The sequence below is a fragment of the Pyrgilauda ruficollis genome, unplaced genomic scaffold, assembly GCF_017590135.1.
Source record: "Pyrgilauda ruficollis isolate IOZ18807 unplaced genomic scaffold, ASM1759013v1 scaffold70, whole genome shotgun sequence".
NCBI lineage: Eukaryota > Metazoa > Chordata > Aves > Passeriformes > Passeridae > Pyrgilauda > Pyrgilauda ruficollis.
Window position 1 is genome coordinate 1,207,827 of NW_024528822.1, and position 16,712 is coordinate 1,224,538.

General features: G+C 42.0%; 1 protein-coding gene across 2 annotated transcripts; it reads right to left on the reverse strand.

Annotated features, from left to right (window-relative positions):
• Nucleotides 1-366: 366 nt before the first annotated feature.
• Nucleotides 367-15,575, reverse strand: LGALS8 (galectin 8). 2 transcript variants are annotated; one of them, XM_041485453.1, is made up of 10 exons: nt 15,465-15,575; nt 13,385-13,594; nt 9,457-9,545; nt 8,650-8,860; nt 7,894-8,010; nt 6,123-6,179; nt 6,018-6,044; nt 4,581-4,669; nt 2,102-2,267; nt 367-1,636 (listed from the first exon to the last, which is right to left on the reverse strand). In XM_041485453.1, the coding sequence occupies exons 2-10, from the start codon at nt 13,496-13,498 to the stop codon at nt 1,487-1,489; spliced, it is 1,020 nt and encodes a 339-aa protein (XP_041341387.1). In that variant the 5' UTR covers nt 13,499-13,594; nt 15,465-15,575; the 3' UTR covers nt 367-1,486. The 2 variants fall into 2 exon arrangements, with proteins under 2 accessions (XP_041341387.1, XP_041341388.1); XM_041485454.1 differs by lacking the exon at nt 6,123-6,179.
• Between the last annotated feature and the right edge of the window lie 1,137 nt (nt 15,576-16,712).

Sequence of the window (16,712 nt, forward strand, 5' to 3'; positions counted from 1 at the left end):
AGATCCCATATGTGGAACATCTGCTGAACTCTTAGCTAAAGGCAAGAACACATAAGTGGTGTTACTGCCATGAGGAGCTGCCTACCAGGGCCCCTGGTCCATTGAATTTATCCTGCAGCCAAGGGATCTGTACAGCACAGCACCACACTGTCCTGAAGGCCACCCCAGCACGGCCACAGCCCAGCCCCAGCACCTGCTGAGGTTAACTGCTCTGTGCATTACTGATTCCTTGATGTGGAAATGGTTCTCCAGTCACTTTGGGTCACTTTGCCAGCTTAGAGATACTGGTAAGACAATAACAAAACAAGATAATAAACCCAAAATAATACACCCAAAAGGGATCATAGCTACTTAGCTACACTTAGAGAAAAGCAGAGATCACATATGCTTTTATTGATGCTTTTTATACATTTAAATTTGCTCATTTAAAGTCTTTTAGTGTACACCTTATTCTTGAAATTGCTTCAGTATTAGCAGTCTTAAGACATACAGGGACATCCTTCAGGCATATATTGACAACCAATAGTAACTTATTTTTAAAAAGGATATAAAAAGGCTGACTGACATATGGAAAACTGAATAGGAACAGTTTATATCACATAGATAGTATTTTAATACCAGACTGAAAAAGGATTCGTTTTCTAGTCCACTGCTGAGTAGTCGAGTGCCATCTCAGCTGAAATTCTACCTGGACTGCCTGGATTCAGACATATTCTAAAAATGAAACCCACAAACATCTACTTCAGACCCCAAGGATTCTTAACCCGGTTAGGAGTCACTTCAGATCAAACAAGCTTTGCAAAGTTCATGTAATTGAAACCAGCTAAATCCCTTTCCTGTGTTTCACTTTGGAAAACTAAAAGCTAGAAATCTTGGGCCCTTGTAAGCAGGAGGTGACATAACCATAGATGTCAGAGAAGATGCTATTGCAGCAGCAGGCTAAGAGGTAAGATCAAACTTCTTGCCTTTTGCCAGAAGTAAGGGGTCACCTGTTTGCTTAATCCAGCCTCACTGTAAAGGTTATTGGTCTAACATAAATTAAGACATATAAAATTATAATCCACGGTTCTATATTAAATAAATTATAAACATCCCTTTTGATGTGGATAACTATCTTTGGATTCTATTTCAGTCTCCTTTCTGCTTTACAATATTGAATGTATGGTGTCAAGGAATGCTAAATGGTAGTTCAACTTAACAAACAGAGTGCAACTGTTGGACACAGTATGATGCAGCATTTTCATATTGCTAGGTTCAGTAATGCAGGAGATTTATCTGAGCAAACACTAACAGCTTGCCAGGAAAATGAAGTCTAGAGAAGGATTTAAATTTGCAGTTAGCATTTCTGGTACTTGCCTAACTCAGGCAAATGCAAAGCCTAGATAGATTAAAGGCAGGCTCAGCATGAGTCAGCACCTGTTTGTACTTGACAAGGAGGCACTGTCATTAGAAGAGGTTAAATTATTTTAGTACTGATTGAAAAGAACTACCAGCTCCTCACATCCAACAAGAGAACATCTCCCGTGACTTCCACTATGTTGATCTTTTCAAGTTGTTTAAAACGATGCTTGTACTCCAGAGTGTGAACACCATTAACAGCAACTTTGAACTGGTAGGCATCACAGAAAATAATCAGCTGGAAAGCAAGAAGAGAAACAGTTAAGATTTAAGCTCAGGTAAAATGTGAAAAACAATCTGATGACCTAGCAAAGACTTGGGCTAGACATGTTTCTGTTACAGAGAATGTTTCATGCAAAAGCAACATTTAAAAACAAAAATAGGGCATCAATAAAATTCACAGAATCATAGAATAACTTAAATTGCAAGGGACCCGGTAAGGATCATCAAGTCCAACTCAATCTAATTTAAATTTGCTCTTAGCACAGGTTGAATTTTTGCAACTACTTAAAAAGAAAACTGTTACTAAATAAAGACAAATCTCTGCTCTCTATGGTCTCATTTAATCCTAAGTATTTTCAAGACACAAAACGCAGGAATAGCAGTTTTACTTAAATCTGTATTAGTAATAGGACATTTCAGCACCAATGTTAATCTGCTTGGCAGATTTTTTTCAGTTTGATGCGGTTTCAATTAATCTTACCTCAAAGTACATCCCTGGACTGAAAGGGAAGTTAGCAACTTCCTTTTCTTCTTCTCCCCAGCTGTCATGAAGGTAGGAATTTCTTACAAAAACTTTATTTTTCATTCGGGGATTCAGATGTAAAGCAATGTCCTTTGAGTTACTTGGTCTCAGATCAACTGCAAAGCTGTAAGATATTTTTTTTAAGATTACTACACCAAGGGTTTACAAACATGACAACAGCAGCCAATGCCATTTACCAAGTCCTTAGCCAATACTCAGGCTGTTTGGGAGCCAGGGCTGTGATTCACCTGAAGAAGCAAGCAGGCAGCCAGCCAACATGCATTCGTCTCCTTTGCACAGAAACCTTTGCTGGAGGCAGCAAATGTAGGACATGACCCTGCTAGATCCACTTCATCACTCACAGCTTTCTGTACATGTCTCAGCAAGAAGCTATTGAGCCAAGAGCAGCTCCCCTACTGCACTAGGAAGCAGCATTCTCACAGGAACACACGGAGCTGCCTGCTTCCCCACCTCTCACTCAGGCAATGGAGTGTGGGAACCTTTGTTTTACCTAAAGACATCATATCCTTTCTGCCAACAAACTGGTTGGACTCTAAGGAAAAGTTTAGGAATTCTCTCCATACATTTAAGACTGCTGGGATATCATGCATACAAAAACAGGCTGAGTGAATACTCTGCCATTTCAGACATGCCCACCTAACAGGGTTCTAAAGGGGAGCTCTAGAAAAGGGTGATCAGAGGGAACAGTCATTCAAATACAAATGAATGCTTCAACCTGTGACAAAGACCTTACTGCATTTGAAAAAAAAAAAATATTTCCTCCCTACCCAAATTAGCACCAGCTGTCAGACTGTTGCCCTCTTTTGAGAATTATTCAGTCCAGATAGGAAATATGGCAACACTTCCAAGCTGTGAAGTTCTCTTTTTCACCAAGAAAAAGAAACATCTAAAGCTGTGTGAACTAAGCAAAATATATGAAATAACTTATAAACTCTGTATAAATATATAGGTTTAAAAGCACAAGCATAAAAAGCAGACAACCTGCATGCTTTAACAGCCAACAGCCTCTTCATGCTTACACGCATCTGAGCACATTCAGCAACTGAAAAGTGCTAATAAACTTTTCAAGCTAAAAGAAAGAAAGGAAATGCTATTCTCTAAGTATTAATTATCCTATTCAATCTGAAGTCCATCCAAACTTTGTGGATAAGGATTCCAGACCTTGCATTCCAGTATGAACTCTGAATGCTGTTCAACTGAGGCGAAGAAACGTACCCCGAGGAAGTGGGAGTGCAATACATACATGCAATGTGAAAACATTCTTCTCATCATTTTCATTTCTCATTAATTGCTTCATTTTTAGGCATGTTTTTGCAGAGCCAAAACTACCCTTCAAGTAAAAGGCATGCTGAAGCACAGACACTTGCTCAGCTCCATTTTGACTGTGTTATGCTTCCCTACTCCCTGAGCTTTATTTAATGTTTGGAAAACGTGTTCTTTGCAATCCTTCATTCCTAGTTTGCTATCGAAATCATCGCTCATACTCCCCTATTAGCTTTCATGGAATCACAGAATGCCTTGGGTTGGGAGGGACCTTAAAGCTCATCTCGTTCCAACCCCCTACCATGAACAGGGACACTTTTCACCAGACCTGGTTACTTAGGGCCCCATTCAACATGGCCTTGCCCCAGATATGGGGCATCCACAATTTCTCTGGGAACCCTGTTCCAATGTCTCACTACCCTCACAGTAATGAATTTCTTCCTCATATCTAACCTAAACCTACACTCTTTCAGTTGGAAGTCATTCCCCTTTTTCTGACACTACATGCTCTTCTAAATAGTCTCTCTCCATGTTTCTTATAGGCACCCCTCATGTACCGGAAAGCCACAATTAGGTCTTCTTGAAGCACTTTTTTTCCCAGGCTGAACAATCCCAATTCTCTCAGCCTTTCCTTTTTGGAGAGGGGCTCCATCCTTTTTAATCACTCAGTTAATCACCTTCATCACTCAGTTATTGTCAGGTAGGCACCTTCATGCTTATCCCAAGGAGGTTTGTCAGAGAAATATTGTAACACACAGCATTTGAGCATACCAGCAACTCGCCTTGCTTATGTTTTACCTATTTCTGCCAGATCCTTACTCTTGGATCTCTTTAGAACAAAAGCTGTCTCTGTACATCTGCTCACACTTCCTGCACAGTGGAAAGCCCTGAACAAACACACAAATTTGTGAATGACAAAGGTTTAGTAGGTAAGACACTCAGGTTTTACCTTCACTTCTCACAACGGAACTGCTCTTTTAAGTCCTCTCTAAAGTGGTCATCCTGCTGGTTCCTGAGGAAACTGCACTGTAGTCTCAGGTGATTCCAGATGCTAAATTGCAAGTAAGGATATACAAAGGCAATGGAAAGGCCTACTCATTCTCAAGAGCACCTCAGTTAAATAACAGAAAAAAACCCCATCAGTTATACATACCTCTTTGGGTTTTTATTCACTTCTCCTTTAATGGCAATTGTGCGTCCTGGACGAAGTGCAGTATCGAGTTTCCCAATGTAAGGAACACCCTGGAAGTACACCCCCAGTAAAAAGCTTGACTGTGACTTACTTTTTTTGCTTTTTTTTTATACAAGCTGAGCTTTACTATGGCATGATGAAATTTTGGCCTACAATTGCAAATCTGCACTTACAGCTAAAGTTATTCCTACAGCATACTGTGGGATCCTAATAGTACAGTATAAAACTTACAGAGATAAATACATCTATGTATTGGGTTTTAATTTAGACTACTACCTTGGGTTCAAAGCAAACATTATTTACAACTACTTCTGCCACCACTAATTGTGGAAGGAGGGGAAGAAGAGGAAAGAAAAAGAAAAAAGTAAACATGAAACTCCCTGTAATAGTTTAAATTCATATCACATAATTATTCAGACTTATACCTGACTTCTCATCTCTGGAAGTATCAGTTTTGCTTTAAAGAGTAAGACTCATGCTAAGGTGTGTTCTTGTCCCATGGTCACATAAGTACTAGAAGGAGAGTCACTAAGTGTTCTGTCCTCCTGGCAGCAGTTCATAATGATAGACGGTGCAAGTATTTTATACGTCTTTACTGTTTCGTTGTGTTAGCAGTTATTTTTACCAGGGAACAGCACTTCACTTTTATGTTTTTGCTGAAGTCCACAACTTGCAAATTACAATATTGTGTGTTACTTGGTTTTGAAAAAAAGACTGGAGAAGGCAGGCTGTCAAGTGACAAAGCATCTAAAATTACGGCACTCACAGCAACTTCACTTTCTCCACAAATTCTATCTGTATATATGCCTGGCTTCAGCCCCTTTTCAGTTTGAGTGTGGTCCTTGCTCCAGTGTGGATACAGTCCACCTGCACAAGTTTTTGTAAAAAGATGAGCACTCACTCCATCTATACTCCATGTTAGCTGGGTACAAGTTCCACCCCTGAGGTGCAACGCTTGCATCCAGCTGCCTGAAGTGCACACAGAGATCTGTCAGCAAGAGGAAGATGTGGCAGACAGGTTCCACACATGTTAACATAATACGACTGCAGAATACTTCTGCTTTGCAGATATTCCCTAAGGCAGAGAAAACAAAGTATGCCTATTTGGAAAAAAAAAAGTGACTTGGTCCTTTAAAACTTCAGATACTTCACTTTTAATTTGTTTATGGTTGTGGATGCTATGTTTATCTTTTGTGTTTTCTAAATTATTTAACAATAGTCTCATTTGTACTAGCAGCAGCGAAGAGGATTACCCTCTACAAAACCTGGATGATCTTTCTCCAGTTGACTGTCAATTCCTTTATTCTTGTCTTTTGTGCATGTCTTTTCATAAATAACTGAAGTGTTTTTGATTGTTTTTTATTCTACATATGCCACGAATCTACAGGAAACACTTACCAACTGTGAACCATTTGGCATTTCCCCCTACAAGAGAAGAAAAGAACATTACCTAGCTTATCAGATAACAGGGAGATTCATTCAACCTTTTACAAACATACGTACATTTTCTGTGCTTATCTTTGTTACTCCTAGAGACGATGGCTGAGAGCCTTGTAAAGACTGCAGAAAGAGAGATATTTAGGTGTCATTGCTAACATCATATAACTTTAGCATAAAGTTGGTTTAGAGCAATGTAAGGATCATCATGCTTTGAATGGTGAACTGTTAAAATGGAAATCTAGGGCTATGTTAATGAAAAAAATAGCCAAACACCTACAAACTACAGAAGAGTTCTGAAGATCAACTGCTGAAGCCAAATCAAGATTTCTGAAGATCACCTCATTACAATTTGAATCTTTATTTAACAGTCAGAGCACTGTCAAACCCTCAGGATCTCAGGGTACCCATAGAGTTTTCCTCACTGGGGCAGAAATACCAGTGTGGCAAGTCCATACAGCAGGGTTCTTGGGATTCTAAGCAGCCCTTCTACACCATTGTCCCTTCTCATGGGAAGGACAGATGAGCAACATGGCCATGGCAGAGACAGTTTCAGCTTAGCCCCACCAGATTGTGTCTTCAGGTTGTTTATTTCAATACAAACCTACAACTTCCTCCTTAGAAAAGTCTATTAGAAGCAAAGACTAAAAGGAAAGAATCACCTTTCTCCATTCCCTTCTTCCACAAAGCATACAGCATCAGCAGGCACAGATTAAACTAAGTGTATGTTTTGTGCTTGGGGCAGAAACCAAGCTACAGCACCTGCTTGCCCTCAAGCTCTTCTTGGAGTCAGTCCTCCAAGATTAGGATGCAGACAGCTTTTGCAGGAATATTATTCTGATAACATGCCCAAGGCCAAGTGATGGGACCCATGAAGATCTGTTTACTGGCTTTGCAAATGATCTTTAAACACAGCAGACCTATGTTTAAAGCTTAGACTTCATTATGCTCAGCTTCACCTCCTACCAAAACAATTATTAGTCTGCTGACCTGAGTTAGACCTGGTATTTGGCAGCAAGAGTCAAAAGCATCACCCACAATGTAGTGAAGACTGTGCCAAAGAGACCCAGAGTATCTCAGTAGCAGTAAGTAGGCTACCTTAGTGAGTGGCAGAAAAGAGAAAAGACATTCACCTTCTCTATCTCCCTGGAATTTATCACCTTCAGTTTCTGTTCTAAAAATCTAACTCTTTCAGAAGTAAAGGATCTCTCCTTCTCCACAGGGAAAAACTCCCTGCTAGTTTACTATCAGCAGCAGAGCTGGCAGCTGAGAGGAGGCACAGCACAGTCTTCACATCGAATTCACTGCAGTTTGGTCCACTACAAAGTCTGAGAAAGAATACCTCTTCTCATCCTCATAAATGTACACTTCTGACTTCAGTCAACAAATCAGTCAGTTAAGCAGGAAAAACGGGGCTATGTGCACAAGGAGTTCCAGCTGTGGCTGACCTTGACACTTCAAAGCCAAGCAACCAAGTTACAGCCATGGCTACACTTGTCCCTTAGAAGCACAAAATACTCAAGACTTCATTCTGAAGCAATATTTGAGAAGTCTAATCCACTCATAGACTAAGTATCCAATAAATTCTTATACCATCTGTCCTGTTAACTTGGTAAGCTGTAAATGTTTGTCACATTCTTGCCCTTTACTGCAAGACTAAAACAGGAAGACACAAATCCTCATGACAGTCACATGCTGAAATATGGGGAAACCAAAACCCCCTCACTAATGCTGGACTGTGCAGCTGCTTCCCCTTCCTTTTCACCCTAAATCCCACTATGCAGTTTAGTAGGACAGAGGAAATGAATCAAACAAGTCAGCTATCTATACAACTTACCTTAGAAACAAACTCAATGGTTTTGATCTGCACTTTGCCATATATTCCAAGAGTATCTATTTTTTCAAGGCTAATTCTGTGGTTGTAGAGCAGCAAGTGCTTTTTGTTTACAGTCACCTAAAGAGACAGGAAACCAAACAGAAAACCTGTATAAAACATACATTACACCAGCCATGTATCAAACTGTATGCACACATCTCTGGTTTACACTGGTTTGGTACAGAAACAATTTGGTATAAAACACTCCTAGGAGTGTCCTAGAAATATCAGATTGACTAAGTTCAGCTCATCCAGGATTCAGTCTCTCTTTGCACTTCACACCTTTGTTTCTAACACCTGATCATTTACCAATGTGGTATTATCAATGTAAGAGAATCTATTATTGCAGTCTAACAGAGCAAGACAAATACACCTCACATGCTCCCTCCAAGAGGACTGTCCTATAATAGCCACAGAACATGTTTATCCCAAGATTAGCCCTTTGCACATACAGAGGGAAGGGTGGAGTAGCCATTAGCTATGGCAGGAAGTTCCTCGCCTACTCATCCAATGTGGAGGGAAGAAATACAAAATTAAAGGTCTGATTTACTTAGCACCTCTTTAAAGAAAAGCTCTAAACTTTTCTGTAACAGAGGTTAAACTAAACTTTTAGGTAAGAGAGACACCTAGACCTCCAATATTTATTTCAAGTATACAAAATACCTCTACTTTATTGGCCTGAAAATGGCTGCAGATGAAGAAACAACCCAGACTCACCTGGAATTTATCCTTTAAAATCATGATGACAATCTCAAATGACTTTCCTTTTCCAAAGGGCATCTCATAAGTGATCTCCTCCCAGCCCCACTTCTCCCTCTCCAGTGTGTTGCAAACAATACAGCCGGACCTTTTGAAGCGGGGGTTGAAATGGAATGCCACATCAGCTCGAGGCTTTATGCTGCTGCCACACTGTAAATCCACCTGGAACCTAATCACAAAAATAACACAAACCACATTCAGCTCAGTCTCTCAAGAACTCACCTAAAGGCTTGGTACATTTGTGTTTTACTGTGGAGCCTCAGAACAGGCAGACACAATGAATGTCATTGGATAAGAAAAAAACCCCAAAGAAACATTTGTTCTCCTCTCTTCTTACATTGATGTGAAAGGTTCTGCCACAATCTACTTGCAGTGAATACAAATATTTAAATCTATTTAATGGTCACCATTCATATCATGAAACTCCTGACTTACTGTGTTCACCACCTTCCCTTCCATCACCTTCAGCAGAATATATATCAAATGAACCTTGGATAAGGTCAGGGAACAGAACCCCCTTACTGGGCACAAGCACTAGTCCATACCTCCTTATCCCAGTTTAACTTGATTCCTACACACAACACATTCAGTTATCAATTTTGTTGGTGTCTGATTACCCTTTAAGCCTGCATTCAATCTGATGTTATCACAAGGATTTAGAACAAGCCTTTGTGTGCCATCCTAAGAATGACCCCGGGAAACATTTCACCCTTTACATTCTTGTTCACATGGTGACAGTGCAAAACATGACAACATAGCCTCTACCTGTCTGCATCATCAGGAACAGTCCCATGTATCACAATCAGCTCTCCAGGAACAAGGCCACCATGTATTGTTCCAACATATGGAATGATCTAGAAGAGGGAAGAACAAAAAAGAAGAAAACATATTCCAATACCATTTTGTGATGGAGGCAAGAAACCCCAAAACAGTTTAAAAATTAGTATTCTAATTCTTAATTATATGATGCTCTACAACATTAGAAGAAACACAACTAGCCTTTAATATAAAAGAATCCACAACAGGAAGGGAAAACCTGGCATATTTTCCCCTATGAAAACCAAGACTTTCAGATAAAACTAAAATTTCCATCCTCCATTCTTAACTCTCAGATGAAGTCTTAATATTTTATTGCCTCACTGTTCACAGAGCATGAAGAGGATTCACTTCAAATTAGGTCATTCCCAAGGGCTGACCATTGTCAGCCCCTTGCTGGTACCAGAAGGCAACTTCCACAGCTCCCCCGACCCCAGACTACAGGAGCTGCCTTTTTGCTTGTTCTTGCTCCATTAGGGAAAACAATGATAGGAAGAGACTATACCACAGAGTGTCTCCTTAGTAAAACCTACACAAACACAACAAAATACTTCATTCTAATCAGCTAAGAACTGCAAAGTGCACTAAAACAGCCCTGTTCAGGAGTCTTGGATTTTATGGCGCCTACAGTATGCAGTCTGGCTCAAAGCTTCACTATCTTTTCTTCCTTATCAATAGCTGGAGAAGGTAACATATGGATGTTACACTGAACAGAAATGACAGCACTTTGAGAGTAATTAAGCCATAGGGAGGGATATGTCAGTTAGGACAAAAGCCCCAAACACCCAGGCACAGCTCACTGGCAAAGACTGAGACGTGCTCAAAGAAGCCCTACACTGATCATAAAGCAGGGAGATGCTTCCCTTCAGGAACGGATAGGAAGCACCTTAATATTAAACTGTCGAAGTTCCCAGGTTCCTGGCCCAAGAGCAAAGCAATAAGTCTACATCTCATCACATGTGTGATGTGCTTCAGATTGAAAAAGAAAGTAAATGGTAGAAAATGTTGCATTTGCTCTGGTTAACCAAAAGAAAATTTTGCCAAGGTTGGCTTTGGTAGTTTATAAGATTTTAGGATACTCCTGAAATGTAACATCAATTGCAAACAAGAGTTCCAGTAATTTAACAAGAAAAAATAACAAAAACATTGGAATTAATACTCTTGAATGGAATATTGGACCATAAAACAACAAGCTGAGATTTTTGTTTTTAAAATATACAGATCATTGCACGAAACAGGCAGATATGAAAAGGGTATGTGTTTGCTGACACATATTTTTGTTAATCTGTGAGGAAAAAGGAACAACAGAAATTGTCTAAATCCAGAGTGTTGATCATTTCTGCCAGTAGATACACATTCTTTTCTGCCCGTTCTCCACTTTCCTTCTCAGCTACCCGCCCATTGCATAAAACCTAATTTAGAGTCATCTTCTGCATCAGGAAAAAAAAATAGGACTTGCTTCTCAAATTGGCAGGTTGTTTTAAGTCCCACCATGTTTATTGGCTTTAGCAGGTGCAGTACAGGAGAACTAAAAGGTGAAATTAAGTGTTAAAAGTGAAAGAAAAGTGAAATCTCTTTGTTAACTAGTAGTGGCTTGGTTCATTAAAATACAAGCAGCACACCAGAAGATAATTTTTATTCAAACAATAATAATCAAAAATTAAAAGTGTATCTTGATTGTTCTCATTTTTACACTCTGCTCCTGAGGGGCAGTAGCTCTACTGCAATAAAGTAGTAAGTTACTGGTTCAGTCTCCAAAGACAAACCAAAGAAGCACACACAGGTCAGGGATACTGGGACTTTACCACTTTAGTGAAGCAAAGTTCTATACTCCTGGAAAGGAACTGTGGCAAAAGCACTTCTTTGTATTCAAAAGGATGCATTTATTTAAAAGCAAAGGTGGCCCATAACTCTTCAGAAGCTCAGATGTGGAACCGACAAGACCACAATAGAACATTTCCTGGGTGCAATACTACAGACTTAATGGGACTTTGTCATCACAGAATGTGCCTTTAATTTCCTCACGCCTCAAGATGCTCTTCTACTACTTTTTCCGCATTTATTAACAATAGTGCTTGTCACAAGACATGATCTACCATCACCCTGCCTTTTTTCCAGACCTCCAAAACTTAGTTCTAAAGCCAACTGGTCAATGTCAACTGAGTTTGAGAAGTCTCGAAGATTATGTTCTTCCGAAAAGAAAATGACAGTTTTCATAAAACAAGAGGAGAATTATGTTCTTACAGAGGAAAGGACTGTGATAAAAGCTTTTATCCAGCATGCTGGATATCAGACAGCTGCCCCACCAGATGGGACATGACATCATTTCTTGCCAGATGGGTGGAGTAATGGGCATAAGGGAGCCAAGCAGATTTTCTGCATGCTTGAGAACAGTACAGTAATGAAGAAATACATCTCAGACTCAAACCTGTAATAAAGTTATGAAGTTTTGCTGCTAATGGAACAATGTACTGAAACAATGACATTTTCACAGCCTGCCCTGCTACAGAAGGGCTGAGGTTGGAAGGCACCTCTGGTCTCTAACAAAATGTCTTGCTCAAAGCAAGGTCAGACAGAGCAGGCTGCTCACTGCCTTGTCTGGAGGCTGCCCCAAAGTCATTGGCACAATCTTTCCCAACTCTGCCTCCATATTCCAATCCCAAATACTGATTCTTTTTCCTACAACAGACTCTTGACCCCTAAGCTCTAGTTGAAATCTCCTGCTAGGTCTTTTCACCCATCTTACTGGCCAGTTCCCTTGCAACCACCCAATTTTTCTGGACTCTTAAGTCTCTCTCTGACGCTAGTCATTTGTTCTAAACATCTCCTAATCCTTCCCTTCACACCTCCTCCCCCACCAAGATCTCCATCTACCAACTTTCATCCTCCCTTTCCTTTTGCACTTCAGTCCTTCCACCTTCTAGTTAATCATACAGCTTTCCTTCCTCTTTCAGCTGGGGTCTTGTGAAGGAAGTTGAAACTGTTCCCCCCTCATCCCTAACTCTATTCACTTTGCAGCAGTGACCACACACTGGGAATAAACAATCAGATCCACTGAAGGCCCAAGAGTGGGACAGTGCAAAGCTGCAATAGATAAGGAAGTGTGCAGGTCTGTGCTACTGCACATTCCACATAAATACTTTACAGATTTTTGTATTTTTAAAGGAGTCTAGCACAGAATGGTAAAAATACTACTTCCTGCAGGTTCAGATGAATGACCTTTTTTAAGACACAACACAAAACATAGCTTCAGGTCACTCCTTCAGGGTAAGCCAAAGTCAGGCTGTTGTCACAGACCATGAGAATGCTAGAACTTTTCAGAGAAAGTTTTCAGACTCTGAGCTAGGCAAACAAAATTCTGTCAAATCCAGTCTTTGCAATTGCTGAATCATGTCAGCTCAAGTCTTCCATAGAAAATAAGATTTATTATGAATTAAGATATGAACTATGAAAAAAGATTCCAAGTTTAGTTGGTCAGACTGAAGTTACAGGCACCACAAAATAAACATTTCATGAGAGCTGCCAAGCACCACCCGTGTTTACAGAGAATTAGGAGTGAAAACACATCTTATCATACTTTCACTTTCCAGCATATTCTGCAAAAATGCCAGACATCTACATAAGCTATACATGAAACAGGACTATCCTCCAAGGCTGACAGAAAATCTGTCCTCTTCTGAAAGTCCTGTTCATTTGGTTACAGCACAATTTCTAAACACCATCAGCTCTTGGTGTCACCTGTGACACTCTCCCTCGAACACCCGAGTGATGCAGAGCTCTCGGCAGCATCCCTCTCTGTGCAAAACAGTACTGCTGATATCAAACAGCAAAGCCCCATTTCCCAAGGGAGACATTGCTGAAATGACAGAGGAGTTACCGGGTTACTGATTGTCTTCTGTGATGTATCCAAGGACAGTTCACGTATTTCTTTCTGTGGTGTATCCAAGGTCAGTTTACGCATTTCCTCCTGTGGTGCACCTAAGGATGTCATCTTCCCTCCTCCAGCTGAAGTTTGTCAGTTCTGTATGGCCACTGCTGGAGTGTATGTAAAGAACTCACTGATCAGGCAACACCAAAGGAGTGATCCCTTCAGAAAAAAAAACCCAAAAACTTTAAATAAAGAGAAACAAGATGACACAACATGAAGTGAAACCCTCCAAGGTACAACTACAAATAGCAGAAGAAATTATGCAAACATCTTTCCAGTAAATCTGCTGGAGTTTTGAAATATGAAATTAAAAGGCTTGCTTAAAGCACTGAGATGCCCCACTGGTAAACAATGTCAGCAGCAGTGTGCTATGCCCAGACTTCCCATGGCAGACAAGCCTTAGAAGGTGACCCTTGCCTTTTCCACCTCTATCTTACATAGTTAAGAAATACTAGGCAAAGACAAAGAGAAACAGACAGTCTTTTACATTTCTTCTGCCAACACATACAATCCCAGAACTCCACAAGTAATAACAGGAGTTTGTAAAACTATAATTAAATGCACAACATTAATAAGAAATTAAGTCTGTGAGCATACTCAGCTACACTGCAACTTCTTTACCAAATCGTTTAACAAAGTGTCCAAAATTCAGGGCCCAATTGAAACTACTAAGTATTATTTCTGGCATATTCTGGAGAAACAAGGTAGCATGTAAGCTGTGTGGTGATGACAAGGAGACAGAGAAAAAGTCAAAGGTGAGGGCTCTAGCCACATTATTGTGCAACAACAGCAAGCAATGTTATGAAGAAGAAAAAAAAAAAAAACAAAAACCAACCAACCAACCAAAAAAAAACCTGCAAAAATAAAACCACAGAAAAAAACTCCAAAACAGCACAAAACCAAAACTCCAAGGTCTGTGGCGTGTTCCACAGGGGTTAATCTTCTGCAATGATTAAACAACAGAGTGGTCCATTTTGCAACACCTGACTTATCTTGTTGGAGATTTGGACCAGATGGGTATTAACTCACGCACTTAAGACCAGTATCTAGAATACAATTCAGAGAACATAAGGTACCAACACTGCACAACTATTTTGCCCTTTGACCTTCTCAAGGGATATTACCATAAATTCACTTTCGCCTGTGCAGGCAAATTTTATCAATTTCATTTTTAAAAGGAGAAAATAAAGACCAAATCAAACAACAATGTCACCTTTATGGTTGTACGGTCCAACAGCAGACCTCACGAAAATGAAACCTACAACCCAGCAGCCTGCTATCCGAACTTCCTGTGCGTGCAGCAGCAATCTAGATCCTGCCAGGAGAGGATCCTGGCACAGGATCTTGGCAGAGCAGGTGGCACTATGACAAAGTGATGAGTTAGGGGTTTTCCTGTTTGCCTATTACTATTTTATTGACAAGGTCGCAATAATGAAGGAAAGATGCAATTCAGGTTCTGTTTGTCAAAAGCAGGACATGCAACTCCAAAGCTCTCCTGTATCCTCCTGCCAGAGGAGCCACTACCAGGGTACGTGTTACACCAAACCTGCAACACGGCAAGTTAAGGTTCCCCGGCTGCCCTGCTATCTCACACATTCCAAGGGGCTGGAAATATCTTCCACAGACAAACAGGAAACCATAGAGACCAAAAATAATAATAAGCAGCTATTATGCTTCCCACTGTGACACAGAGAAAACGTGTCCTTCATGAGTTACCTTCACGAGGGTAACTCCGGCCAGTCTTTACAACTAAAGCGAGATTTTTGCACCACCGCGAACAAGGCTTCTGCAAAGAGAATTACCAAGACGCTTTCTGGATATCTGCAAGCAATTAAAGTACAAAACACCAGCGGTGTCCCCTCGTCCCCGAGACTCCCGAACACCAGAAGAACACAGGACCAAGCAACCTCGGCCACTTCAGCTTTACCGCGGACCGAGGCAGTCGCGGCTCCCCATGGCCCCGCCGGGAGCAGCCCCGCACAGGGGCGGGCAGGGGGGATGTCCCTGCGCCCTCCGCTCCGTCTCTTACCTGCAGGACGCACCGCGGCGATCAGCAGCGCCCGCACCCCCGCGGGACGCGCCCGCCCGGCGCTGCCGCCATCGCCGCCGCTCGCGGCGCCGCCCGCGCGGGGGCTGCGGCGCGTGTCCGGCGCGGCCTGCTGGCCCCGGCGCGCGCAGGCGCGTCCTCCTGCGGCCGGCGGGGCTGGGCTGAGGTGGCGCGTGTGGCAGCCCGGTGGCCGGGCCGAAAGTACCTTGTGAAGTAAAGTGCGCTCCCTTCCCTGCGAACCGTTCGCTTTCTATGTGTGTTGTGCTTCCTCTGAACGCCCCGTGTTACAGCGCAGCCCCATCTCTTCACGAGACACATCTCACACCGAGTCACAAAATTGTTAGGTCCTTTCCAACCGTCTGGTGACCAAGTCCAAGCCCCCTGTGGCCTCGAGCAGGTGACACGAGAATGCGTCCAGATGGGTTTTGATGGTCAACAGAAAGGGAGGTTCCACAACCTCCCTGGGCAGCCTGTTCCCGGTGCTCTGCCACCCTCTATGTAAAGAAGTTCTCCCTTACATTCCTGGCGTTTAGTTTATGGCCATTGCTCCTCACCCTGTCACTGGGCATCACTGAAAAGAATTTGACACCATCCTCTAGAACTCGCCTTTGAGATACTTCTGTGCATTAATGAGATCCCCTCTCAGCCTTCCCTTCTCCACACTAAGCAGGCCCCCAAACCATCTTTGTGGCTTCCAGCGAACCCGCTCCAGGAGTTCCTTATCTTTCTTGTACTGAGGAGCCCAGAATTGGACACAGCACTCCAGATGTGGCCTCTGTAGGGTGGAGTAGAGGGGCAGGATCACCCACACTCTTCCCAATGCACCCCAGGGTACCATTGGCCCTCTTGGCTGCAAGGGCACTGCTGGCCATGGCCAGCTTTCACCCACCAACACTCCCAGGTCCTTCTCTGCCAAGCTGCTCTCTAGTGGATCGGCACTCAGCCTGTGCTGGTACTTGGGATTATTGCTCCCCAGGTGTAGGACCCTGCACTGGCCCTTGTTGAACCTCATTAGATTTCTCTGTGCTCAACTCTCCAGGCTCTCCAGTGGCCCATGATGACTGTGGTCACTTCTGGGACCAGACCCAAACACAGTTTCAAAGCTCACACTGGGTCACTGGCTACCCCAGGACCTTTGTGTTTCTGAAAACCTGGAAATCTTATACCCAACCCCTATACCCAACCCAGTCTTTAAAACCACCGCCCCAAGGCTGGGCTTCCATCCTCCTG

What these genes read in the sequence shown, in the direction of transcription:
- LGALS8 (XM_041485453.1), bottom strand. Translation starts at nt 13,498, where the DNA reads ATGACATCCTTAGGTGCACCACAGGAGGAAATGCGTAAACTGACCTTG. An exon ending in CAAAGATAAGCACAGAAAAT is followed by an intron (nt 6,045 to 6,122) that starts GTACGTATGTTT and finishes CTTCTCTTGTAG; the next exon opens with GGGGAAATGCCAAATGGTTC. An exon ending in GTGAATAAAAACCCAAAGAG is followed by an intron (nt 2,268 to 4,580) that starts GTATGTATAACT and finishes AATATCTTACAG; the next exon opens with CTTTGCAGTTGATCTGAGAC.